This window comes from Onychostoma macrolepis, chromosome 06 (genome assembly GCF_012432095.1).
Source record: "Onychostoma macrolepis isolate SWU-2019 chromosome 06, ASM1243209v1, whole genome shotgun sequence".
NCBI lineage: Eukaryota > Metazoa > Chordata > Actinopteri > Cypriniformes > Cyprinidae > Onychostoma > Onychostoma macrolepis.
In genome coordinates, this window is record NC_081160.1 from 19,135,781 (window position 1) to 19,163,350 (window position 27,570).

Genomic DNA, 27,570 nt, shown 5'->3' on the forward strand with positions numbered 1-27,570 from the left:
TATTTAATCAAAAATGATAATAATAATAATTACAATTGTCTTCTCTTCCAGATGAACTGAATCATCTGGAATAATAATAATAATAATAATTATTATTATTATTATTATTATTATTAATCACAATAAATTGTAATTATGGAATGCTTTAGAGTTCAATAGTATTGTAGTGGGATTTCTTTATTGATTTCATTTTTGATTAAATAATACTACTGCTACTACTACTACTACTACTATTAATTATTATTATTATTATTATTATCATAATACAGTACAATTGCAATACTAATAATAGCTGTTGTTTTTTCTTTGCTTTCAAACATTAGAGCTTTTATTTGGGCAGAGAACAACCAGAAAACTTCTCATCTGAAATGCTTCTCTTTTGTTGAAAACAGTTTTTAGAAAACAATCTTATTACAAACTTGGATATTTTGTAATAAGACTGTTGCATTTTCAAATGCACATTAACAGCCTTGTGGGCAGCGCGCTAACATACAGCGCCATTGTGCTTTGCGCATCCCAAGTTCGAATCCTGACTCGAGGACATTTCCTGATCCCGCCTCCCATCTCTCTCCCACTTCGCTTCCTGTCAGCTCCCAAAAATAAATCTTAAAAAGAAAAAAAAAAAAAAAGTTACACTGGCAAGTTACACTGTTTCATATATTCTCCAACTCTAATTTTTACTCGCATTTGGCACTTGGCAAGTGTTAATTTTAGGCCCTGGTTGCAGGTGTTTACCCACATCGTTGATGGTCAAATTTGACTACAAGCACTGACTTGGGCACCAGTGACTCACAGTCACTTTGTTATTGCATGTATTTCAGCACACCATGAAACCACTGCTAATTACTTTCATATTACTAAGCATCCAGGCAATCTTGGGGTCCGTCCAAGACCACCTTCAAGATGAGAAACAGTGCGAGTTGTGCGTGCAACTTCCACTTTGAGAAGGGAACGAGAAACTACAAGCATATTCGTGGTTAGTGCTTTTTTGGGGGGGGAAATAAAATAATGGAGTCAGACACAAAGTGTTGACAGCAGTAAAAATTGAGAGAGTATTTTATTGCCTTCTGAGGATGGATTAATGTCATAATCTTGGTGAAAGATTCAGTGACCTGCTTAAAGTGTAATATACACTACTGGAGCAGAGTGTTTTCATTTCTCCACAAACCTGAGGGAGCTCCTGTCTAGATATTTTCAGTCAATAAGAGGAAGAGAAAAAGATTTCTAACTTCCCTTCTTCTTATGATGTCATACATACATACATACATACATACATACATACATACATACATACATACATACATACATACATACATACATACATACATACATACATACATACATACATACATACATATATATATACATACATACATATATACATACATACATACATACATACATATATACATATATACATATATATATATATATATACATACATATATATATACATATATACATACATACATACATATACATACATATATATATACATACATACATACATACATACATACATACATACATACATACATACATACATACATACATACATACATACATACATACATACATACATACATACATACATACATACACATACATACATACATATATATACATACATACATACATACATACATACATACATACATACATACATACATACATACATACATACATACATACATACATACATGTATGTGTGTTTACCTAAAATATAGTAGCAATCCAAAAACTTCAACAAGCAAGCACCAAAAGAGCAAGCACTTTTATTTCTCATACTTTTTCCCATTGGCTAGTTAAAGGAAAATACTAATAATAGACTTGTCTTACCAGCCTCAGTGTTTGGACGTGCTATAAAACAGTAATGAATCAAATGAAATGTGTCTCCCATTTAAAATCAGCAGTCCAGCGGTGCATGTCAGAAATAATAACTCAAAATGTTGGTAACAGGCCTGTTCACCCCGTAAAGTGGAGCCAAATTTCCAGCCAGGCCACAGATCCCGCTGAAGTTTTACACATTTAATTACACAACAGAACAGCACGCATGTAAATAAAAGTTTGTATCTCTCTGCAATTTCAATAAATAGATTCAGGTGCATTTAATATGGAATTTTTATGCAAAATTGCTGAGAATAGGTGTTTGTTAAACTGTTAAGTGTTGGTGGAATGCATAGCCACATAGATAAATACTGACAGTAGAACTTTTCAAATTCAAATTTGATTCAAATGACATGAACTGACTTGTACTGGTGTAAAATGAGTGAAATAATGAAAGCCTACACTTTCGAAGCTTCTGCTTTACTCGCAGCTGCCCCATTCACTTGACCTCATTCCTCTGTTTGGTTGAATAACTCATCTAACTCATCCTAGTCCAGTAAATCTCTTTTGTTGAGAAGTGGGCTGTATATCTAAAGCAGTGAGGGTATTAAGTCTTCACATTCACTCCTGCTTCCTCTCTCTTCATGTCTTTGACCCTGTGGCTTTGACCCTCACTTGTTGAAGTCAAAGTTTGCAGAAGCAAAAGACTGATCAGTCCAATCAGGCCAATTAATCAGACAATATTTAGCCATTTTGAGGTAAACGCTGAACATCATTAAGTGGAATTTAATATATAAATACATATAAATAAATATAGCATCTAACTTGAATAAAGTCCATGTCATAGAGAAACAGCTTCCAAAAGCTGAACATAATTTTGGTCTTTGCCTAAAAATGTAGAAAATGCTATAAAGTAGTGCTGGTGTTGAAAATCATCCAAAAGGAAATGAAATAACTGTTAACGTGGAAATCCGAAAGAGCTAGTTCAAACAGGTAAACTCAATTTTCCCCTCAACGCCATTTAAGATTTTGATCCGCCTCGGAGATATTCCACTGGGACTGGAGAAGACATTCCTGCTGAATAAAATTTCCATCTAAGTGAGCCTTGATGAGATTCCTCTCCGCCACAGGCAAACACACAGCGGAGCCACATGAGCAGTGCTGTATTTCATAAACATGAAAGATACATGTAGGCTACAGTACACTCTAGTTTATGGGAGACTATGGTCAGTGTTTGTCATTGTTGAGGAAATGACAAAGTAAAGTAATAGTCAGAGGTGATGGATAATCCCTTCAGCCTTAGCATTATCAAGACTTGCTGAAGATATCTGGTTCAGGGTGATTCACAGATCTTTGGGGTCAGACTTTGGGAGCAGTTAAGACAGCAAAGGCTTCATAGTGTTTGCTATGTGTACGCATAGCTGGGCAGAGGTCTCACAGGCCTCTGTGGCCTGTTTGGCTTCCAATCACAAAGCATTAGGGAAATGAAGCTTTTTATTTCAGGATTCCATGGTCGGTGTGGTCGGGAAAGTCATTTCTGCTTCGCCACAGAGTAAGAGAGCTAAATGACTGTTAGCTGCCTGCATAAATGAGTGAAAAGGAAAGAGACAACAACCGAACCAAACACTTTTTAGCGAGACGCGAAATATGTACCAATAAGTACATATCACTGCAGTTTCCAATAGAAATGAACGCTAGAGTAAAAGTAAAGGCCGCCGCAATATGTACCTGAAGCAACGTAATAAAAACACAGCAATACGTACCTATATCAACGTAATAAAAACTTGCAAGGGTTTTTGTATTGAACCCGTGTTTAAGCGCCACTTAGTGGACATTTCTATTTGAAACTGCGGCGAAACGTGCAGTAAAGTACGTAAAAACAGTCTTGCTAAAAAGTTCCCCCAGGTACGTTTATGCCATGAGACCAGGTTGGTATTTACTGAGTCAATCCACTATTTGTAGAGGGGGTCAAAATGACAAATTTGAACCAGTTTTCAGGGGTGTAAAAAGTTAAAATGATTTAAAAGCTGACAGCATCAAGTTATTTTTTACACATGTTGGTAGATCTATTACAGGTAGGTCTTTTTAAAGCACTGTAAATTGGCTCCAAATCTCAGTTGAAATTTATTTTCACCCCCCTCTATAAAATAGCAGATTACTCAGTAAATATACATCTGTGACATTTCATATTTAAGCTTTCATCACTATTTATGCTTGTCTTCCTATACAGGAAAAAAAATTAACCAAATCAAAAATTTGAGCGCAGGAAGTTTCAGAAATTTGGCTGATTTGAAACAGAATGACCCATATAGCATTATGATATAGCAATAATTAACTACTCCATTCATCAACTGATGATTCAACAATCATCTATTTCAATTAAAAACAATTAAATTTCATTTGAAAAATCAGCTATTTCAAAACCAGCTATTTTTTTTTAACTTGAATATTATTCTGTTTTTAGGAAATGTACCTCATAGAGCTACAATCCTTCATTTCAACACCTCAGATTTTCTCTGCTGGCCTCTAACAAAGCCTACCAACATTTAATAGTCCTTTGGCTTTTGTCCTGAAGTAACAGGACAAACAGTGACTTGTGTTTAACTGTGACTCACTGGCATTGACAAGCATACAAAAAACAGAGCCTAAACAAACAAACAAACAGCTGTTTAAAAGCTCTTTGTTTGACTGCAGCTCGTGGGTAAATGTCCATAAAAGCTGAGAGGCTTCACTCCGGGTATCCTAATCCTCAACTACAACACAACAATTCAAAATTCTCAAGAGTTGCTGTCAGCAGATAATATTATTTTAACACAATCTTTCCTAAAAAAGAGGTTTATGAAAAGAGTGGGACTCTCAAAACAAGTCAGCGAGGATGTTTCTGATTCTTTTTATTTCACATGTGGAGCATTATTGTGGTTGAAGTCAGCTTGTTAAACGTAAATCACTTTAACAGAGCTAATCATCACAGTCTTGGAACATTTTTTACCTACAGGATCTATGTTTTTTTTTGTATGCTACTTACAATTACCACAAAAAGAACAAAACAACGAATCAAAAGCAGTCAAAAGCTTACTGGATCTCCTAAAGAGCAAGCCAATGAATTTAATTTGATTATAGGAAGAATGCCAAAAGATTTAGGCATGTTTGAATATTACAAATAAATCCAAAATTAATATTCAGCCTATCAACTGAATACTTAATGCTGCAATAGGGACATGTTATGCTAACATTGTGCAGTGTCTAACACCCATAAAATGTAATTTCCTGAGACGTGGATTGCACAATTTTAACACTCCCAGCGTGTACATACACACATAAACACACATGTACACATCGCATGAACTGAAAATGTAGTTAGCCTGACACTTCTCCCACTTGGACCATTAACAGTGCAAGAAGCATTCAATCATTTCAGCAAAGTCAAAAATCCACAGTCTGTGCGGGTCAGACGAAACACTTGTGTAAAATAATTTCTGCATATAAAATACAAGCAAACACCTGAGGGCATGTACGGGTTCTACAGATCATCATGATCACCTTTGCTCAAAGAAATCCCGATGGCTAGCTGGTGTCAACAGATCTCTCTGAAGACACAAATGGCTTATTTTTACTTCCAAAAAACAACTGCAATTGCAGTTATAAGGCCAAATACAAGACTGTCAGTTTAAAGGGACCCAGTTGGATTTTAATTGAAACATTCAAATAAAAGTAAAAAAACCTGAAATTTTAAGAAATGTTCCATACTGTAATGTGAGGGTGAAGTGAGAGTGGGACATATTGGAGCCCCAAAGTGTCCAATTTTAATTCCTTTATGCCTTTCTCATTCCATTTGGAACAGCATGGGTAAACATCAGAACTCATGCCAGGGCTGAGCTGTCTATCACACTTTGTGAAAACTATCAACTGTTCCTCAGTGTTCAAGTCAAGGTACAGTGTAGCAAAGAACCAGCATTTGAAGAAAAAAAAAAAAAACATGCATAAATGAACAAAAACCAGATTAGACTGAAATCTCATAGGGAAGCCACTGCCAAAGAATCCTTTACAAATGGCTTAATCAGCAATTAGTATGTGGGTGCATGAGTATAGCAGCATTTTCATACACCTAAACGATGTTTTTCAAAGTAAGCCAAGCTTGGTAACATCCACTTCCATCACTCAATGTACTACTGCAATTTCAGAGCCAGATTTTGACTACTAGACCACATTATTTAGGCGAAAAAAATGTTCCAAGACTGACAGCGAGACCGAATTATGAATGTACAAAGCTCTCCTCAGAGATAGAAACCTGACGCTGTCAAGACCAGCACTGTGAGAAGGAAAAGAGAGAAATCTCCCAGATGACTGATACTTTGCACATATATTTTCATTTTAAAGCAAATATCAATCTCCGACTGAACAGGCAGTAAAGGTTAGGTATTTATGAGCTCACTGGGAGTGTGGCAGGTACAAAGGCCCAACTGTGGGCGGCAAGAAATTTGCCAGTCTTTATGCATTGAGGGTTAGTTGAGTTCTTAATACAACGTAAACAGGCTTTAGAGCTTTACTTTCCGACACATTTACAGCTAAAATTAAAAAGCCATGTTTCATCATGCCCTCTAAAATGTGAAATGTAGCGTATCCTGGCACATTACATTGGGCAGGCAAGGGAAAGTAATTATTTGATAAGTGTTGGCAGACGGCTGATCACTTAGATAATCATGGCAGCTCATTTCCTATTATATTCACTGCAGACCTTTTGGCCTGTGATGTATATTACCATTAGCATTTTTCAGGCCAAAAATTCAAAGGACAAGGTGGGTAAGACTTCTCTAAATGTAACCCAAAACAATATGCTGCCAGAAGCCATATAAAGATAAAGATTACTAAATACTGACAAGATTAAATAAATATGATATTGTTCCATATGCTGGCATTCACGTTGGATAATGAAAAATAATCAAATGGAATTTGTATTTTTTAAACACGCCATACAATCACCATGAAAACAATAAATAAATGAGAAAAAGATGATATTTGTCCAATTATATAGATATAATTGAGTTAATTAAGTACAGCAAATTGCCACCTAGACTATAACAATATTCTACATTACTTTGATGTCCCTCCATACATTTATCAAGATTACAAGATATTGATTTTCCATCCATTTTGGGTTATGAATCAAATAAAATAAAATAAATGAAACAAAATAAAAGGCATGCATCATGAAAGATTTTTACAACGTTAAAAAACAAAACAATGCAACAACGTTTAAAAAACCCAGGTTGCAAAAACACCAGTTTGTGAGTTTATAATGATGTTCAACATCACTCTGATGTCACTGAAGCTAGATAATGAAGTTGACTGCCAGTTACTCCACAGAGAGACACGAACTAAGAGCTTGAATCACACCATCACTAAAGACAAGTGAAAATACACAGATCATTCTCCAAGCTCATATCCAAGACCTAAACTTCTAGCTCTGACAGAAGGTTTGCACAAAAGATAGGGTAATAGAGAGCAATTAATCAAAGTGTTAAAACTGCTGGTAGGCTATATATTTCTCCCTACATTCTGTTTATTAAACAAGACAAGCCAAGTTTTTTAATCCAGCCAACTTTCAGTATTTAGTAATGCACAGTAACTTCTTGTGTTTGACACCTCAGATATAAAGATTTATAACTCTGCAGAAAGAGCAGAAAAAAAATTTACAACTTGTGATATAATATACACAAGCATCTGACATTAAACACAGATTTATAAAGTCATACCAACAAAAAGAAAATGGTTCACTAGAGTTGCGTGGCTTTCACAAAGTTAGAACATGTGGTTGAATGGGCATTCCTTCAACATCTATGAAGGTTTTTTTTTTTTTTTTTAAAGACGGGAGTCTTGATGCTTGAGTAACTGTACTGTACACTTGAAGACCAGATTAAACCAATGAATTTTACTACAACGAGTCAAATCCTCCCTCGTAGGCTTTTCTTGGAGGCAAAGTGGCTTTTGTGTCAATATCCAGTCTGGCAGTATAATGCACTGATAGAGTTCCACCCCAGTGATTTATAATCTACCAACTATTATTAAAACCAAAGACTGGATCACGGAAGCCGTCTGTTTCCATTTTGCCCACCGCTCTCAAAAATATGACATAGCTAGATAAATGTAGCGTAGTGTCTATAAAACTCCATCTGAAAAGGTTTAAATTTTGTGACAAAATATCCAGGGATACTATCTAGAACAGATGGGAAAACACTATTGCATTTATATCGACAAGGTGAAGTAAGCCACATATTGACAGAAAGCTCATCCATCAGATAAAAGGTCAAACTAACTCTAAGCCAAAACATAAAATGGAGTCCATGTCTCCCATCCTAAAGTACAGACATCCCGGCACACAACGAACAAAGCGGGAATCTGGAAAGAAATTCATCCAAACCACAGCACCAATGGTCCTAGTCAGTGCTTTAAGTTATAAATGAGGAGCAATTGTTAAAATTTCCCTCTGACAACTCAATGCAGAAAGCTTTGCATGTCATGGACTAACATTGAAGTCAGAGTAAAAATGATATATTACTTGATTTGCTAGCAGGTTGTTGCTTTGTCAGTAAAATTTGTCAAACCTGCCGATATACTGTAGTATAATGTAACTTAATCTGACAATTCAACTGAAATATTTTTAGTTGAAGTAATTCGTGCTTAGGTTGAAATCTGATTAGCATTTCACACACTTCACACGCTTAATTGTTAGTTTGCTTATTTAAAAATAAATATTTTCAAATGTTATTATTAATATATATGTGTGTGTGTAAATGTATATGTCTATATGTATGCTCATTAATATATTAAAAAAAATATTATTATAATAAAATGATCAGAAACTAAACCCAGTTGGCCTATTTTATAGCGTCCATGTTGCAGTGTATTTACGAGTACACTGATCATTTCGAACGACATGTACTCTAAGCTTATTTTGCAAGCTGTCTGTACTTACATACTGTTATTGTTTTAACTACTGCAGTAATCAATAATAGTAACATCCACTCATGTAACAAACACTCTAAAATAAAGAGCTGCTCAAAAGTGTACAACTACATTCAAGTTGGTCTTTGGTATTTACACTCATGTCTCATCCTTGTAAACTAGGAAATAATGAAAAGCTCATAGAAGTTAATGTACCTTTTTAAGCCCTTTGCTCAGTATAATTGGATGCTATCTTATGTCAAAGTGCTATTCTAAGGCAAATGAAGCAGCTCAGACCGTTCAAAGAGACTCCAACTGAGAGCTTAAGACTGTTACTCTCTCAATCAGTGCACTTTAAGAGCTCTATTGTCATTCCAATGACACAAAAACTGTTTAGATAGCCCTTTGGCAACATGAGTCAATAGGTAAACAAAACAACCTGAGGACTAGTGAATGAAATGACACCTCTAACTAGTTGTTCAACATCAAGTTTGAGTAAAATTACATATTTAAATAAAATGTCACCTCACATATACACATTACAGCACATATACAAATAAAAATTGAAAACTTTAATTTACTTATATTGAATATTACACTTTTATGTTATACGTTGGCATTGTACTGTAATTTGAGACATGTTTCCTCAAATTATTTCTAATAATAACAAATATTTTCGACTGCTCAGTGTTTGCTGTGAACGCGACAGGTGAGGCTCGGTTTAATTAAAAATAATTCTGTAATTATAAACACAGTAGTGTAAATGCATGAGTTTGATCGCCTACCGCAGTTGGCTACGAGCAACGCGATGATCAGTGTGAAGTTGCGCTGGCATCCGTGCAGCTCTTTCACTGTTCCTCTGCTCATTTCTTCTGCCTCTGAGTGCTCTTACATCCACCGCAAGCTCTTCTCACAGGACAGTGTTATAGCTGGAGAATGCAGAGCTCTTCTGGACTTTACTAAGCCTCGGATGTCCGCAGAGGTGTAATGTTGTAGGCGGATGGTCCTCTGCTCTCTGCTTCTCTCGCTCCTGTTTGGAGTTTCTTCAGTCCTCTCAAGAAGTTCCCACAAACTCTCAGGACATGTGCTGCTTAACGGTGTGTTTGGCGCCACCTGCTGTTTCAATACAGGACTGTTAGGGGGGTAAACAAAAATCTTGGGTTTAAATGTAATTAATTAGTGGACACTGTTGGAAATGAGCTTTCTTAACATTTAATTAAACAATAACCTATATTTTGTGTAGCGGGAAGCTTAATAAAAAGTTACTTAATAAAAAAATTAATTAACTCAAATAAATCCCAGTAACCTACTAGCTAGCAGCAGCACATGCTAGCATGCATTTTTTTGTTGTAACTTTTGAAGAACGGCGTTAATAGAAAACACACACAAGAAAATTAATCACTAGTACAATATTTGGAAACTATTTTTTTAAACTCAATTTCACGCGTAATTTATTTAGTCCCAAAATGCCTATTCAGCTCTATTCTTTGTCATGGTGGTAGCCCCCAAAATTACAGCATAAGAAACCTCTCTGAATCACAGTCTTTAATAACATTGGACAATAACAATGCCCCTTTGCTCAAAAACACACTAAACGTTTCTGCATTTACTCCACCAGTCTACAAAAGCTTTGAAAAGCATGCTGGGAAATAGAAATAGGCAATATTACAACCTAAGAATATTTTACAATTCCAACACAAATTAAATGATGTTGTCCTAACACAAATTAATTATTTTCCATTGTACAATGTTTAAGAATTATGTTGCATTAGTTTATTTCTGTTGCAACAGACAAAAATAAATTAATTAATTAAATTAAAGTCAATTATTGTATTTAAAAACAATCCCTAATAGTAAATAAATAAATAAGGGCACAGAATATAGTCATTTTAAAAATTAAAAATTCAATAAAGGACACTCAGGGTCTTCTAAAAACTTTTAAAAAATTTTTATAATGAAGTATATTTTATAATGTTGTAAATACATAAAAGGATATACATTTGTAAATAAAGTAAATTGGAATTAATTACTAACACAAAATAAATATTAATAGGAATATTCATATTTTGTTTCATATTAATCATTTAATAAATAAAGTAGTAATTTATTAATTATATAAATAAATATATAATATTTTAATATTAACATTAATAATATAAATAAGTATTAACAATACCTACATGTGTCAAGGATCGGCCACCATCACAACAGTCACCACCCAGCACAATCACCTGACTTCTGATTGCACGCACCTGTGCTGACACTAATCAACACCACTATAAACACACACTTCCATACCCCACATTGTCCAGTCTACCATTCACCATATGGACAGTTCTGGACTCTCTCCACGCTTCCGGCCTACCTTGAAACGTACCCATAGGATTCCTTGCCGATTCTCCCTCGAAGACTTTGACCCCCTATCCGAACCTGCAAACAAAGACACACATCAACCACAGCTAAGCAATCTGAACTCTATATACTTGCTCACTCACCTGCTTTTGGTCACTCCGATCCTGATTCCCTTCAATAAACCTGTTTGTTATTACTCACCAGTTGTGTGTACCGTGCTTTGTGACAACATGATAAACAAATCTATATTTTCCCAGAGTGTTTATTATAAAAGAGCAGACTGTTGTCCTGAGATCTAGAATATCTGCATTCTTCTTTGTTTAAAATAACAATGTAAACTGTATAATAATAAAATGCAAAAATAAGCCTTTCATGTAGTGACATGTTGTATAAAAAAAAATATTAAACTGTATTTTTAATGGTCAGGGGTTGACAGAGATCCTTAAAGAAACAATATGGTAGTTTGCTCATGTTAGTTTACCGTATATGCCTATCCTTTAACTTTTGAAGGTCTGTAACTGTCAGCTAATATCCAGACCCAACGTGCTGCTGTTTCAGGTCTATGAAGACCAGACAGAGAATGGTAGCAATTTTACAAGCCAGAGGTCTTGCATCCTGACCTGTTTCTGTTCATTTATGTTATATCAGTGGAGGACAAGAAGAGTATGACATTCCTCTTTTGAAGTGATGGGCTGGGTTGACTCTCCAGACCCAGAGTTCATCCCTCATTTCCTCCGGTGACGTCGGCTCTCTGACACACACAAACGGCAGGCTGCGATCAAAGCCCAGTTAAAGTCGCACTCCTGCAGGCTCTAATATGAGCACACATGCTGAGAGGAGATGCTGATTGGTGGGGAGGGAGGGTTGTCCCTGCTGCTTTCATGAGAGCTTTTTGGTGGAATGAATTATGAAGGAATGGAAACTAATGTTAAGATATCAAACACATTACTGTGAGCGTGCAATTGCATAGAAAAGCTGTGAAGTTTCATAAAGCAACAGGATCATTTTGACCAAGCTAAGCTTTTTTCTCTCTACAGTCAAGCGTCTCGGTTTTCAAGGAAAAGCTGTACCTTTTCTTCAGTGTGATTGCATCTAATATTAAACATTTGGAAACCATTATCTGCTGAGCGGCAAAGCAGTTGAAATATTTGTGACATGGGGCTGTTTTTCTTTCCGATGTCTATCTGTTTTATTTTCCCAAAGTAAAATGAGATTATTAAAATTGCAACCATGCACGGCGAAACTCATCTAATTGTAATGAGCAGGGGGATTGAGGGTTATGCGGGCCGCTTTGAAGGTCCATCCCCTTGGCCGTTCTCCACACACAGCGGATCTATGCAGAATGGACCTTCTGTTCTGAACCTTAAATGGAGTAATCTCTGGAGTTACTAAAGGGTTTGTAGCTAATGGGAATAAAACCACTTGAATTACAAATGAGAAACTACTACTGAGCTTCCTACTGTCCAAAAACTGAGTTGAAGTTACTTGTGTTTTTTCTTTTTTTTGTTCTTAGTGTTACATGATACTTATATTTTTGACCTATTATCTATTTAAAAAATAAATAAATTAAAAAAATTAAAATGTAAGTCATACATACAGTGGCTTAAACACAGTCTATAATGATGAGCATTAATTTCTGAATTAAAATGAATTATTTTGAGAACCAAAAGTATCAGGGTGATACAATTGTCCTGATAATGTAAGAAAAAAAAAAAAAAACATAATTAAAAATGAAATTCTTAAAAAGAACTGGTAGTTTCATACAGTTTTTATAATGTTTCTATAATATTTTATTGCTTGTTTTTAGAAAAATACAAACAACAAAAATATCACAAAACTGCTTCACTGCTTATTAATATCTGAAAAAATGTACCCATCAAATTAAAGCCATAGTGTGACCAACATGCAGGAAAAAAAGTGATATAATATAATATAATATATAGAGATGATCCCCACAGTCCCTCATGACTGTCAATATCCATACGTCTCTTAAAATAATATAATTTAACCTTTTCATGCACGGCAAAAAAATAATGATCAGGTACATTTACTTGAGTAGACTTATGTTGACTTGGTTATACCAGATGACACTTTTTAAATTCATCTATTTAAACCTTTTCTTTAAAACAGTATACAAGTTTTTCAGAATTTGTTGAAACCACTGTGAATAGCACTTCTCTTAATCTTTTTCTTTATTGTGGACACTCTTAAATGTCAGGCATCTTAAGACTAATAATAGAGACGTAGATTTTCAAAGAGATGATGCATGTGTTGACATGCATTTGTTCTACCCAAATAAGGGCATTGCTGGTGGCATCATTTCTGGTAACTGATGACGTGTGCCTGGCGAGACATTTTTGATTGGAGTTCAAGATGTGCTGTGACGGTGACCTCATTCTTGTGAAGATCTGTAAATTAAGTCTATGAGATCATTTACATTTAGATCAAAATGAGCCCTTTGAAACTAATCCTTGATCAGAATCTAAGAATGACACAGAATCAATGTGCATACTAATAACTTGTGACTTCTGTGCTACTAACAAGCCAAAGGCAAAAAGAGCTGCAAGGAAGGGTGATATTCACAAAACTCATGTGTTATGATAGCGATGGGGCACATAGAGAGGACTTATTTGAAGTCTTTAAGTGGGTGGGTGGTCTCTCATTAAAGTTTTCCAGTCTTTTAGCCTCTGATAGCAGTTGCATTTGGAACAAGGGGTCATGTTTGATCATATGGAAGTAGGGTCAGCAAGAATTAGACAGCATAGATGTTATTCAAACATGTGTGTGTTTCAGGAAGAGGTTGGGTGGAGGGTTCCAAAAGGAAAAAGAAAGGTGCAAAGAGTGCCAGCATGACCCTGTTGCTGTATTTATTTTGCCTGGCTTTAGGAATGATTGCTCAAACTTGATCATGCTGATCTTCACCCACATGACCTGCTGACAACGACTGCATCTCAGCACATTCCATAAGGATTTAACCTGGGCCCAATAAAATAAACAATATGGAGAAATACATGGTTGTTGTTAGGTCAAGAGGTCATCTCTCTCTCTCTGTCTTCTGTGTTATTAGATTCCTATGGTAATTGATATCAGCACACTCTGGATAACAAAGGGGAGAAGAATGCAGAAAAGACCAACACGCCACACTGTGTGAGCTAATATTTTGGAATATTTAGGGTTCCTTGGGTTAATCTGTCATGCATCGTCCAGTAAATAACTGGAATGAAAACTTGATGTAGGTTTGTTTTCCTTGAGTAAACTGTGCATGGGGAACTGTGTGAACTTGGAAAAACAAATAGATTCTTTCTCTGCAGTTTCCCATTTGCAATTTTGCTTTTTCTAACCCACGTGTTGGAAAACAAGCAACGGAAATATGCTTTGATTGTGTACTAGCTCCATATCTCTAAAAATGTGAAGTGCAATTACTTTTAAGTATGCTTTAAATTGTCTTTAATGTTATATAATTTAAAATGTAAGAGTTAAAAGTAAAGCAGATGTTGAAAGGGGTAAAATAACTTTACAATAATATAATCCTTACTAAGGATTTCCGGAATATAAAAGGTATATGCATTGGTTGCATTTTTGTTTTATTTGACAAAATCTCGTCTTTATAAATATATGGCTATAATCATTGTGTTAGTGACCTCTGAAGGCTTTAGATCTCTTCAAACCTCTAGATTAAATAAAGATGCTGTGGTTGAAATATAAAGAGATTAAAAGAGGACTTCAAAATATAATAACCTGACAGCTAAGTACACACTGTTACTGCCATTACCTCATGTAATGACATCCAATGAAAATAAAACCTGCAAACCATTACTTTCCAGGCAGGACGTTCTTTGTATCTTGCTGTGTCAACATAGGGGGGCTTCTACAATGTGCAAACCTGTTCTGAAAAATGTCCCACCTATTTATTCAACCAGAGCACAAGCGGGAAACCATTTGAGAGCAGGTGTTTGATGGGTGTCCTGACAGGTACTAATAAATGGGTTGTAATAAAGTTGAGGTCATTTCTGACAAAGACTGGGGAAATGTTTTGATCATATGGGTATGTGTGTATGCCGGTTTCAAATAGGCTGCTACATTTTTTTTTTTTTTTAAATATAGGCCTATATATTTTTTTCAAAATAAAGAGGTTTCTGTTCTCAGGTATGTGCATCTGATTTTCCATGTCCAATATTAACTAAATTGAAGGAAATTTCAAACCAAATAGACTGACTGGGAGTTTATGATGACAACACATCAGTTCATGAAGGCATATACAGTGGGTCCTTACATACATTTGAGACCACTAATGAAAATACCTTTTTTTTTTTTTTTTTTTTGCTTGTACATTTTTTAAACAATGTTTTGAATAATAAATTATATCCAAATATAGCATATATGATTTCATATATGTTCAAAAGGTATCACGTGCTTCAATAAAAGCAAGAAAATCTGGGCCCGTATTCACAAAACATCTGAAGGATAAGCTCATAACTTGCCGATTTAGAAGAAAATCGTAAAAATAATGGGCGTGTCTGTCCTAAATTTAGGAGTCCTAAATTTTTGCCAAGAGTATTTCACAAAGCGTTTTAGTGCTAAAACTACCTCCTAAATCTGTGAAACGTTAGGAGTAGTGAAGAGGACTCCTTAGTCACTAAGACCAAGCACAAACTATCCTAAAATGGCTGTTGCCAGCAACCTGCCTCAGAATGTAAACTTTTTACAAACACGCTGCATTTATTTGCGCATGAATGTTTTTACATTTTTTAGTTTTGGAGGTTATCCCAAATCCAAATTTTCCTTCGATTATATCCTTGTTTTCATTAACTAGTTGGGCAAGAAGTAACAGCTGTTTTGCATGTCTTACTATCAGCCATGATTATTCCACTCTGTTAATTAAAAGGCTGTTTATATTCATATCCACTAATTGTTTACGTTTTAGTGACACTTAGCCTGCATTTTGAAATCTTTATTTGAATATAGCAATTAACACTTTTATTGTTAAACCTTTATTTGAATATGGCAACATAATACCACACTCTACAATATTAGCCCCATCAGTCAATCACGGTGTGCATATAGTTTAGGGCTGCAACAACGAATCGATTAAATCGATAAAAATCGATTACTAAAAGCGTTGGCAACGAATTTCATAATCGATTCGTTGTGTCGCGCGACGCGGAGACGTTTGATTATTAAAAAAAAAACTTTAGTTGAGCGTGGAGCGGAGTGAACACACTCGGTCTCTCTCGCACGGATGGTAGCAGAGTTTGGCGCCTCATAAATAAAAAAAAGTAAAAAAAAAAAAAAAAAAAAAAAAACGAGCGGAGGTAGAGGAAAGATACATGGCGGAGGCAGAGAAATCCGTGCGACCCAAGTCATCCAAGGTGTGGGAGCAGGGGCGGCGTTTGCGTATGGCAGAGTATGGCAGTTGCCATACCCTAGCCCAGTCAGGTGCTGTGAAAAATGATCCAAACTTGAGTCGCTTATAATTCGTTTTATTATTTTAAATCAGAGAGTTTTAAAAATAGTAAACCAATGATAAGCATTAAAATAACTTGTCAGTAAAACTGTAACGCCATTGGATCATCGAGCTCTCAGCGAGACCTCGTAACTTCACCCGCCTCCGTTCAGATTGACGCGCCGCGCACAGCCTGGAGAAGATGAGATCTCTGCTTTTTCGCAATGCAAGGGTGAATAAATAATTGGTGTTTGAATAGTACAGCGTTTTCTTTACTCAAACACTATGTCAGTAAAGGATAATGTTTTTGTGTGTTTGAAGAGTGGAGAAGAATTAGTTATTTGCTGTCTATATACGTTTTAAATATCCTGTGCATTATGTGCATAAGCGCTTAATTTGAGATTTTGGCCAAGTGTATTAAACAACAAGAAAAAACTAAGCGCCCATATAGCTACAATCAAAGTTATATAACCTGTAAAAGTTGATGAAAGCATAATGCACTTGCTGCTTCAGATAACAGTTACAGCCGTTCTAACGACAGACAAAACACTCCATCTCCGTCATTCTCTGGTCAAAAACATTATTAACTCCATTTGAGCTTGATTTTCATATAATGTTAAGTGCAAGTGTCTGATACAATACCAACGCTAACGACGCAGTGTTGTTAAATTATTAAATTTTTGCACCCCAAAAAAGTCTATATATTTGGCAGATGTAAAGCATACATGTGTATGTTTTTTGTGTTAGTCCATTTTTATTTTATTTTATTATTATTATAACAGCTCAGGGATGTTCAAGGAGCAACATGTTGGTGCACTTTCTAAAGATTTTAGTTCTGTTTTTGAATAAAGGGTTGGAAATGAATGCTTTTCTTTTTTCTTTTTTTAAAAATCCGATTCATCGATTAATCGAAAAAATAATCGACAGATTAATCGATTATTAAAATAATCGTTAGTTGCAGCCCTAATATAGTTAGCATGCTTACATCATCCATAGCAACGAGGTCTTCTTCAAAATATCTTCTTCTGTGTCCAACAAAAAGAAAAAAACTCATACAGGTTTAGAACAAATTGAGGGTGAGTATATGACAGAATTAATTTTTTAGGTGAACTACCCTTTAAGTTTAAAAAAACACAAATCCCAGATTTTTATGTGACGTTTTGGTAGGCATGTGTGTTGGTAGACCATTGTAAACAAACTCTTGACATAGTATACTGTATAATGTCTTGTTTATCATGTATGCAATCATGTATTTGGACACACAGTTTTATGAAAATCCCTGAGGCAACATATTGTCAAATGTCAAAAGTCTCAGCGTCCAAAAACGTTTTAAGTTAAAGTTTTTATCTGTGAGATGATTTTTTTTTCAGCGACCCAACTGGTAATAATTCTTTGTTAAAGGCTTTTATTTTGAACAGATGCCATCACCCATATTTAGGTTATACAGAAGACTCTTAAAAAAATCATTTAAATTATGGTAATCTGAGCTTTTAAGTGTCAACTCCCATTGAAAGTTGCTATTTGTGGTGCTAATTTAAAGGCAGAATATATTTTATGCATGTTTCCTGCCTTTAGGATTCTTTATCCAATAATAACACACTGTAGCGTAATAGTTACTACTTTCAACCTCAAATGAAAGACAAACTGTGCATATGAATAAAACATAGCTGTTGTTTTTAGAATCCAAATATGATTTATCTAGCAGACACAGAGAAAAGTTAAGCGCTTCAGTCCCAATGACAAATCAAAGTGCATGAAAAACAAGCACAAATCACAACAAGCCATCCATTTTATAGACTTTATTTTATACTCTCTCTATTTATAATGGATATAGATCTTTGATTGCACATGTGAAACACTAGAAATGTGACACTTTCTTGAGGACACATTGAACGCATAATGACTGGGGTATGAAACTGATGGCAATAATGATAAAGTAAGGCATTGCTGCGTACAGTGAGGGCTAGTCTGGGCTGGATCAGGTGAACATGGGCTCCAGGGAAATTATGTGATCACGGTTGGAGCGTTGCGGCCCGTCTTTTCCTGAAGCTGAGAGATCTTCAAGGCAATGTCTACTAGAGGAGCCAGCATGACCTGTTCACAACAGTTGAGACAATGTTAATAATGTTAAAGAGGGTGGAAATGTTACAAGTGTACAATTAGGGAACCACAAAATGAGAGAAATACAATAGGAACTTTGATTTTGACTAAATGAAAACGGATAGTCCAAATTTAGTGTTTTGCAGTAAAAATGAGAATACTTTTCTTCTACAGTAATTCAAGCCTCAAAACTCAAGATGAAAAGAACTGCTGGAACAAAAACGTCATCTCAGCTCAATTCTAAGCGTGTCTGAGGTTGATTCTTTAAGACAGATTAATACTCTTGTGATCCAGTTTGAGCAGATAAAATTGAGTGAATTGGATCTTTAACCATATGTGCAGGGATGAGCATGTCAAAATTGATTACTGCTACAGCTACAACAGATTTACATAAAAATAATAAAATAAAAAAATAATAATAATAAATATAAAAATGTATGTGGTGGGAGAACATTTTGTTAAAAAAATAAATAAATTAAAAAAAAAAAGGTAACTTTTGACCAGTTTACCTGTGGGTCCTGATAAATTTTCTTGGGGTCTTTCTCATAGCTGTCAATGTAAAGCCTGATGGTTGCCCCGGCACTGCCTGTCCCGCTGAGACGGAAGATGATACGTGAGCCATCAGAGAAGATGATCCTCAAACCCTAAAAAAACCATGAAGACAGGAAACAGGGATGATGGCCAACATACTGTGTTTTGGAAAGCATGCACAAATTTCTATGAAACTGAGAAAGGTGTTTAGATTAAACGTTTCCAAGACTGTTCGTTTGGATGGCATTTTCATGAGCTATTTCAAACACAAAGGTCATGATGAGGCTATTCTTTCAACAACAGTATTTCATCAGAGAAATCATATCAACGAATATCTACATATCAATGTCAATTTAATATTTGATGTTTAAAAGAACGGACAATCAGCAGTCATAAAAAGGGATAAAATGAATGTAAATATATAAAATATTTTATTATATACGAGTAGAAACAGCTGATTTCTAAATAACGGTATTGAAATTTATGACTGACTATTTAAAAAAACTTGAACAAATTTGTATTTCAGATAAATGAATGAAAGAAAATAAAAAATGTTGATTATAATAAAAATCCCATATTAGAATGATCATAGGAATAAATTACATAAAGAACAAAATTCAAAATTAATCACAATGTATTTTTCCATCAAATATTTTTCTTTAGTAAATAAACAATAATAAATATTATTTATCTCGTTGTAATTCTAGATATGAACAAATGCACGTCAGAACATCAAAGTGACCTGAAATCTACAGGAGAGCTAATTAATAAACAAATTATGCAATGGGCTGACCATATGATCATTAATCATTTATGTTTAATTATATTAAGTTATATTTTTATTGTAGTTTTGTGTACACCTGACTCACCTGTCCTTTTGAAACACTGCCATCGACAGGGTCTTTGTATTCAAAGTTATCAGCCTTCTCCACTTGATATGTTTTATCCCCTGAGGAGAACTTCTTCCCTACAAAGGCTTTATCATACATGGTTGTCTGTAAGTGATCAATCATCTTATTCGCAGCATCTGAGTCCACCTCTTCATAGTCGTACCTGAAACAGATTTGGGACAAGGTCTGGTGACTTCATCAAGTCTACCAGCAGAGGGCAGTCAAGCTACAGAGTTAGGCATGTCCCTTTATTGCGGTTACCTTGTGAAGAAGTTCCTTCCAAACTTCTGCCAGTGGTCTTTCATGATATCCTCTACACTCTGCTTGCGAGTGGCCAGGATTGAGAGCCATGCGAGAACTGCCCACAAACCATCCTTCTCCCGGATGTGATCAGAACCTACCAAAAAAACAAAGGACTTTATGTAGTTGAAAATTAATGAGAATTAGTTGACATGTAGTTAAAAAGTTACTTATAGTTAGTAGAATGTCTAAAGTGGACTATCGAAATAAAGTGTAACCGTGTTTTTTTACAGATAAATGTACAAATACTACAGTGAAAACATAATTATGTTTCCTTACATGGTGAGAAAGTGTAAACGGTTTAACGACACATTGTCTTTTTTTTTTTTTTTACTGTAAAATACATGGTTTTGTCTCAAAATGATTAATTATACAACTTATGGTGAAAACAGTAAAAGTACAGTCCCTTTTAAAAGGACAAGTCTCTGTATGACATCACATATTTCTTTTCCTTTTTTACAGTGTACTACCTCAAAATATTCAACATCTTCAAACGTTTTAGTCACTAGGCGTATATATACACAGTGCTGCTGGAAAGTTTGTGAACCCTTTAGAATTTTCTATATTTCTGCATAAATATGGGGAAAACCCAAAACATAATCAGATTTTCATAATCAAAACCATCTCTAAAGAGTTTGGACTCCATAAATCCACAGTCAGACAGATTGTGTACAAATGGAGGAAATTCAAGACCACTGTTACCTTCCCGAGAAGTGGTCGGCCAACAAAGATCTCTCCAAAGCAGAACGTCTAATAGTCTGCGAGGTTGCAAAAGTTCCCAGGGTAACTTCTAAGCAACTAAAGGCCTTTCTCACATTGGCTTATGTTAATGTTCATGAGCCCACCATCAGGAGAACACTGAGCAACCATGGTGTGCATGACAGAGTTGCAAGAAGAAAGCCACTGTTCTCCAAAAAGAAAATTGCTTGCTAAAGATCACGTGGACGAGCCAGAGGACTATTGGAGAAAGGTTTAATGGATGGATGAAACCAAAATAGAACGTATTGGTTTAAAAGAGAAGCTATTATGTTCGGAGAAAAGAACACACTGCATTCCAGCTTAAGAATCTTACTCCATCTGTGAAACATGGTGGTGGTATCATGGCTTGGGCCTGTTTTGCTGCATCTTGGCCAGCACAGCCTGCCATCATTGATGGAACAATGAATTCTGAATTATACCAGCAGATTATAAAGTAAAACGTCAGGACATCCGTTTAAGAACAGAGTCTCAAGAGAACGTGGGTCATGCAGCAAGACAACAACCCCAAGCACACAAGTCATTCTACCAAAGAATGGTTAAAGAAGAACAAAGTTATTGTTTTGGAATGGCTGAGTCAAAGTCCAGACCTTAATCCAATTAAAATGTTGGAAGGACCTAAGCAAGCAGTTCATAGGAGGAAACCAACATCACAGAGTTTAAGTGGTTCTGCACTAAGGAATGGTCTAAAACTCCTACATGTTATTGTGCAGGACTGATCAGCATTTACAAGAAACTTTACCTTCAGTTACTGCAGCAAAAGGGGGTCTCACCAGATACTGAAAGCAAAGATTCATACTTTTGCAACACACAGATATGTAACACTGGATCATTTTTCTTAATAAATAAATGACAAAGAAAGTATTTCTCTCACTTGATTGATTCGATTCTCTTTGTCTACTTTCAGGACTTAAATGAAAATCTGATGATGTTTTGGGTCATATTTATTTATGCAGAAATATAGAAAATTCTAAAGGGTTCACAAACTTTCAAGCAGCACTAATATATATATATATATATGAAAAAGTTTATTCAGATACCTTCAACATTTCTCACATTATATCACAGTTTATTCGCTATATAAGAACTCAGAGTTAAACTGTATCGGAACAGATTCATCTTGATAATGTCAGACAACTTTGATAGAAAGGTACTGTATGTAATGGATTACAATCAACCAAAAATTATTCAGCTGTTAAATTTAAGTACACAATTAGATAATGCCAATTTAGGTCAACCAGTTACCAAGCAATGCTTCATTTTGTTCAGTGTGTGGTGTAATAAGGTTGCATTAGAAATTTAAGAAAGAAAAAAAATAAATAAAAACTTAAGCAAAACAGGTCAAGGTGTCTGAATAATTTTGATGCCAAATTTTACTGGTAGTCCACTGTATGAAGAATTTTTGTGTATAATATGTCACAGTTCACTTTATTTTGCTATCATCACTTACATTTATGAACTACAGTGTCCTGCACCCACTACTAAAAAATAAAATATGGTGTCTGAATAATTTTTGGTTTGACTGTATGCATGTTCACATGTTTAAAATATTGATTTTCTAAGTATTTACCCACTAATTTAAATACCTAAAAACAAAATCTTTTCAGCATAAAACTTTTAAGTAGGTTAATATCGAGTTAAAATATCCTATTTGACCAAATAACATCAATGGTTTCACAGCTACTCACCAGTACCAAAGCTTTCTTCACCACAGAGGGATAACTTGCCAGCATCCATCAAGTTTCCAAAGAATTTCCAGCCTGTGGGAGTCTCATAAAGCGCCATCTTCAAAGCTTTGGCTACACTGTATGGCAAAAACAAACAATATATTGCTCTAAACTAAAGTTTATGAGATACTATGGCGTGTGTGGTACGCACTTATTACACTTATTGAGATGGTTAAACATAGGGCTAAATCATAAAATATAAGTGAGCTTAGATGATCATACTTGTCCAAAGCCCCACTGGTGGGCATACTGCGAGCCAGACCCTTCACGCCAGTCTTCTGGAAATAAGGGATGGATGTAATGTTGGCACCGATGACTGCCACAGAGTCTGAGGGGTTTACAAAGAATCCATGCTTACCCAGAACCATGTTACGATCCTGCAAAGAGAACAGCAAGATGGGAAATATGATGATGAGGTTTTGACTTTGGTTGATTTTAATTGAAGAATTAAAAGCACAACTACTGTTGAAATGTTTGGGAGCAGTTTTTTTTAACACTTTTATTCAGCAAGGATGCATTACATTGATCAAAACTTACAGTATAGACATTTATAATGTTACAAAATACTAACATTTTAAATAAATACTGTTCTTTTGAACGTTCCATTCATCAAAAAAAATTAGATTTCAACATAAACATTAAGCAGAACAATTGATAATATGCAGTAAGGAGGAGCAGAAGGAGGAGGAGGAGAAGAAGAAGAAGAAGAAAAAGTTTATTGATCACCAAATCAGCATATTAGAATGATTTCTGAAGGATCATGTGACACTGAAGACTGGAGTGATGGCTACTGAATATTCAGCTTTGCCATTACAGGAAAAAATACATTTTAATAGATATTAAAATAGAAAACCATTACTAGTTTAAATTTTAATAATATTTCACTATATTACTGTTTTCACTGTATTTTTAATCAAATAAATGCAGTCTTGGTGAGCAGAAGATAATTCTTTTAAAAATATTAAAAAACCTGAGTAACCCCAAAACTTTGAACAGCAGTGTATATGGTTATAAACTAATAGACTTACGCCGTCACCATCAAAAGCTGCTCCGAAGTCATATTCACCTCCCTTCATAGTGCTGACCAGGTCAGCAGCATATGTTAAGTTAGGGTCGGGATGGTGTCCCCCAAAGTCCTCAGAGGGGACACAGTTAACAGCAGAGTTTGCAGGCGAACCAAGCTCTTCACACACAATCTTTTTTACATAGGGGCCCACAACTAGTGTGAAGAAAAAGAAAGAGGCAGTTTTCAGTTGCTTTATATAACTCTGCAGTTTCAGAGGACTTATGCATGTTTTTGATGTTTTGGGGAGAATAAAATTCATACCTCCATGCATTGCATCGAGCCGTACATTGATATGATTAGGTCCTGAGAGCAATTCTTTCAGAACAGCAAAATCAAAGATATCTCTCAGCATCTCTGCATAGGATTCCACTGAGTCCACAATTTCAACTGTGAAAGTCACAAGACTGTTAACTATACTGTAGACACGTTAATCAAATATGAGCTAAAAAATGATTTTATGTAACTGGCAAATAGTAAAACTCAAAAATGGTACCAGTAAAGGGCTTGAACGTGTCAACCTCAAAGGTCTGCTTCCCAATGGTTGAGAGGTCCACCTTGAGCTCAGGGCAGATGTGATATTCCTGGAGGCTCTTGCTGATCTGAAAGATTTTGTCTGTGATGCCCTCTGGTGCAGGACCTGGGAAAGACAAACCAGACAAACTGAATTCCACTTCAATAGTCTTTAACACTTCATTACGAATTACTAATTCATGCATGCATCTCTAACCTCCACTAGATATGTTGAACTTGATGCCGAAGTCTCCATTGGGGCCACCAGGGTTGTGACTGGCTGTCAGGATGATCCCCCCGACTGCTTTGATTTTTCGGATCACACAGGAAACAGCAGGTGTTGACATAATCCCATTCTGACCAATGACCAGCCTGCCAATCTAAGACATCATGGATGAGACAAGTGATGATCAACTCATGATAAAAGAAAAAAAAAAAAACCATGTTGAAGAGTAAGTTAAGAAATAAAACCTGAACCATAAGAGACAACACCCCTGACTTTGCCATCCAGTACAATGTTTACATCACATCAACCCTATTGATATGTCCTTGTGACTTATAGTACACACATATACTATGGACTGTTACACAACACTGCAACTGCATTGCAATCGATAGGACATGGCTAGTGCATAATCATAAAGAAATAAGATCTAGTACATAAGAAAGGAGATGCAAACACTGCATTCTGTACAGATTTCATTTAATAAAGCACTGATGCCGTGTAGACTAGGGACGTGACCAGTGTTGCCAACTTAGCAATTTTGTTGCTAAATTTAGCAACTTTTCACACACCTATCGCAACTTTTTCTTCAAAAAGCACCTAGCAACAAATTTAGCTGTTTTTAAAATTTATTTGGCCACTTTTAGCAAATTTTGGTAAGTGACTCGAACGATAAAAAGCACACATTTTCCATCTAAATTACACAAGAGGAAAACAAAGATGTACACACATCACCGGAATTATAGGTTAGATGCTATTCAGTTTAATAATAATAATAATTTAATAATTGTTCATTCATGATACACCTTGTGAGTAGCTTGTACCTGCGATTGTTGATCAGTTAGTAGACTGTAAGAAAAATATCTAGAAAAATGGAAAAGCTTCTAGTAATTTTCCAGGACATTATCCGTTATCCATTATTCATTGTAACCCTGTAACCAGAAAAACACAAAATACTATGCGTAAAATGGAGGTAAAAGCAATACGGAAAATTCCTTCACATTTAGATTGATGCCCTATGCCTGTCTTTCATTAGAGTGTAGCACACTAACTAACTGTTAATACACTGCTTAAAACTACAATTGTTAAGTATGTGTAGTTTTACCAGTTTACAAGCTAATTAAAAAAAACTTAAATTGTAATTGTCCAAAAATGTGTAAAAAACTGTTCAATAATTCAATGCTGTATTTAAAAAATACAGTTATATTTTAATATCATATTACGTTATATTATTTTACGAACAAATCTAAATGCACATATATATAAAACATATTTTTTGCTGAGATTTGATGGAGTGACACAATTTTGCGTCGTAATTACATAATGACGTCATCGTGCAATGACATCACAACATAATTTAGCAACTTTTTAGAAATAAATCGACCTTCCTTTAGCAACTTCCCCTGAAAATTAGTTGGCAACACTGGACGTGACTGCAGGCACGCCTCCTCCATCATGGTCGCTGCTACAAGACTGCCTGTTAAAGAAATCCTCACTCACGCCCTTACAAAACGCTCCTTCAAGTTTTTACTTTCTAAATTAAATGCGGTCTGCAACATGATGAGACGGGATGCAGCGGCTCCTGCTTTTGGCAGTGCGTAAAATGTCAAAGGTGTCTCAAAACAGTTCAGCTTGAAAGATCACTGAGTTCGTTTGCATGAAGTCCGAATCATTTCCGCGAATCGGTTCTTTTGAACAGCTTGATTTAAAGAATCAGAAAAAAAGGATTCCGCGATTAATTTACGTTATGCCGCAGCGGTTACGTCATCATAGTGCTTCTTATTGAGTTTTTGTTGATTCGGTTCCATTAAGTCAAATTTTCTGTATTTTGAATCGGACATGATCCGACAAGGTCTGGTGACTTGAGAACCGCACAGACCGATTCAGTCCGACTCGCTTACAAATCTGGTTCAGAAAGGTTTTGCAAACAGATTCATTGAAAAGATCCGACTTATACGAACGAGTCGTTTACGAATTGAACAATCATGAATAATGTGGACAAGATTATCCCCAGCGAGAATCATTATGTAACGTTTATAAATGTGTATGCAATGTATTTGGAAACGCTATGATAAGAAATTCCTCAAATGTGACCTTGCTGTTTATTCCATGGAGAAAGCATGCATGGCAGAGCATAGTTGCAACTGAAGTAACCTCTTTTGCAACGAACTTGAATGTGTCATGACTACGTTAGACAGAGCCACCCCTTCCTATTTAAGGAAATAACTTTTGCTACAAGTTACTTTTGCATACAATTACGCGTCGAATTCGGCCAATACTGACCCCATTAGCTGCAGCAATCTGGACGATCAGCTGAATAGCGTCTTTCATGAAGAACCGTCCATCTCCCCCCACTACCAGGATGCCATCCTGTCTCTGAGCAGGGTCAATGGTGGAAATGATACTCTGGATGAAATTCTCCGCATAATGCTGGTTCTGCTGGAATACAGTCACCCTCTTTCTCAAACCGCTGGTTCCGGGTTTTTGGTCGGTGTACGGTTTGGTCTTAATAACTGTAATTTTCACCATGTTGCAGCAGCGGTCAGTGTCTGTCACTATCCGGGTGCCCAGCGGGATGTATGTATGTGTGTGTGTGTTCACCACGTAGCTTCTCTACTCACACATTGGCCTTTCACCGCTTAAACGGACACGCCCATTTAAAGAGACAGTTGAGCCATATATAAACTAGAGTGTACAAAAACTACTTTTTATGCTCTAAATTTATCTTGTATCATATGAAAATCTAAGCAAACAAACAATATTTGAACATCAGAGTGGTTGCAGATCGAGTAATTAATCTTTTTTATGTCTGCACGGAATCTCAATATTTATATAAATATGAACATTTAAGGCTATTAGTTGTACACGTAAGCACCTAATGGTCTTATGGGAGAAAATTTAGG

At 35.5% G+C, this 27,570-nt stretch overlaps 2 protein-coding genes across 3 annotated transcripts in view; both read right to left on the reverse strand.

The window, feature by feature from the left end:
- ror1 (receptor tyrosine kinase-like orphan receptor 1) overlaps positions 1–10,964 on the reverse strand; it is a 125,581-nt gene extending 114,617 nt beyond the window's left edge. The window contains exons 1-2 of one of the 2 annotated variants that reach the window (XM_058779960.1): positions 10,950–10,964; positions 9,555–9,885 (exon numbers count right to left, since the gene is read on the reverse strand). In XM_058779960.1, the coding sequence (XP_058635943.1) occupies positions 9,555–9,636 (82 nt within the window). In that variant the 5' untranslated portion in view covers positions 9,637–9,885; positions 10,950–10,964. Of the gene's footprint in view, positions 1–9,554; positions 9,886–10,079; positions 10,241–10,949 lie in introns of those variants that run through there. The other variant, XM_058779959.1, reaches the window with a different exon arrangement.
- Positions 10,965–18,348: 7,384 nt separating this feature from the next.
- Positions 18,349–27,265, reverse strand: pgm1 (phosphoglucomutase 1). The gene is made up of 11 exons (XM_058780267.1): positions 26,951–27,265; positions 24,662–24,824; positions 24,428–24,571; positions 24,196–24,321; positions 23,897–24,087; positions 23,091–23,245; positions 22,830–22,945; positions 20,347–20,482; positions 20,065–20,248; positions 19,174–19,308; positions 18,349–18,658 (listed from the first exon to the last, which is right to left on the reverse strand). The coding sequence occupies exons 1-11, from the start codon at positions 27,194–27,196 to the stop codon at positions 18,569–18,571; spliced, it is 1,686 nt and encodes a 561-aa protein (XP_058636250.1). The 5' UTR covers positions 27,197–27,265; the 3' UTR covers positions 18,349–18,568.
- Between the last annotated feature and the right edge of the window lie 305 nt (positions 27,266–27,570).

Coding starts and splice junctions, on each gene's coding strand:
- pgm1 (XM_058780267.1), bottom strand. CDS start 27,196: ATGGTGAAAATTACAGTTATTAAGACCAAACCGTACACCGACCAAAAA. Junction 24,088..24,195: donor GCTCGATGCAATGCATGGAG/GTATGAATTTTA, acceptor TCTTCACACTAG/TTGTGGGCCCCTATGTAAAA. Junction 23,246..23,896: donor CAGCTTTTGATGGTGACGGC/GTAAGTCTATTA, acceptor TTCTCTTTGCAG/GATCGTAACATGGTTCTGGG.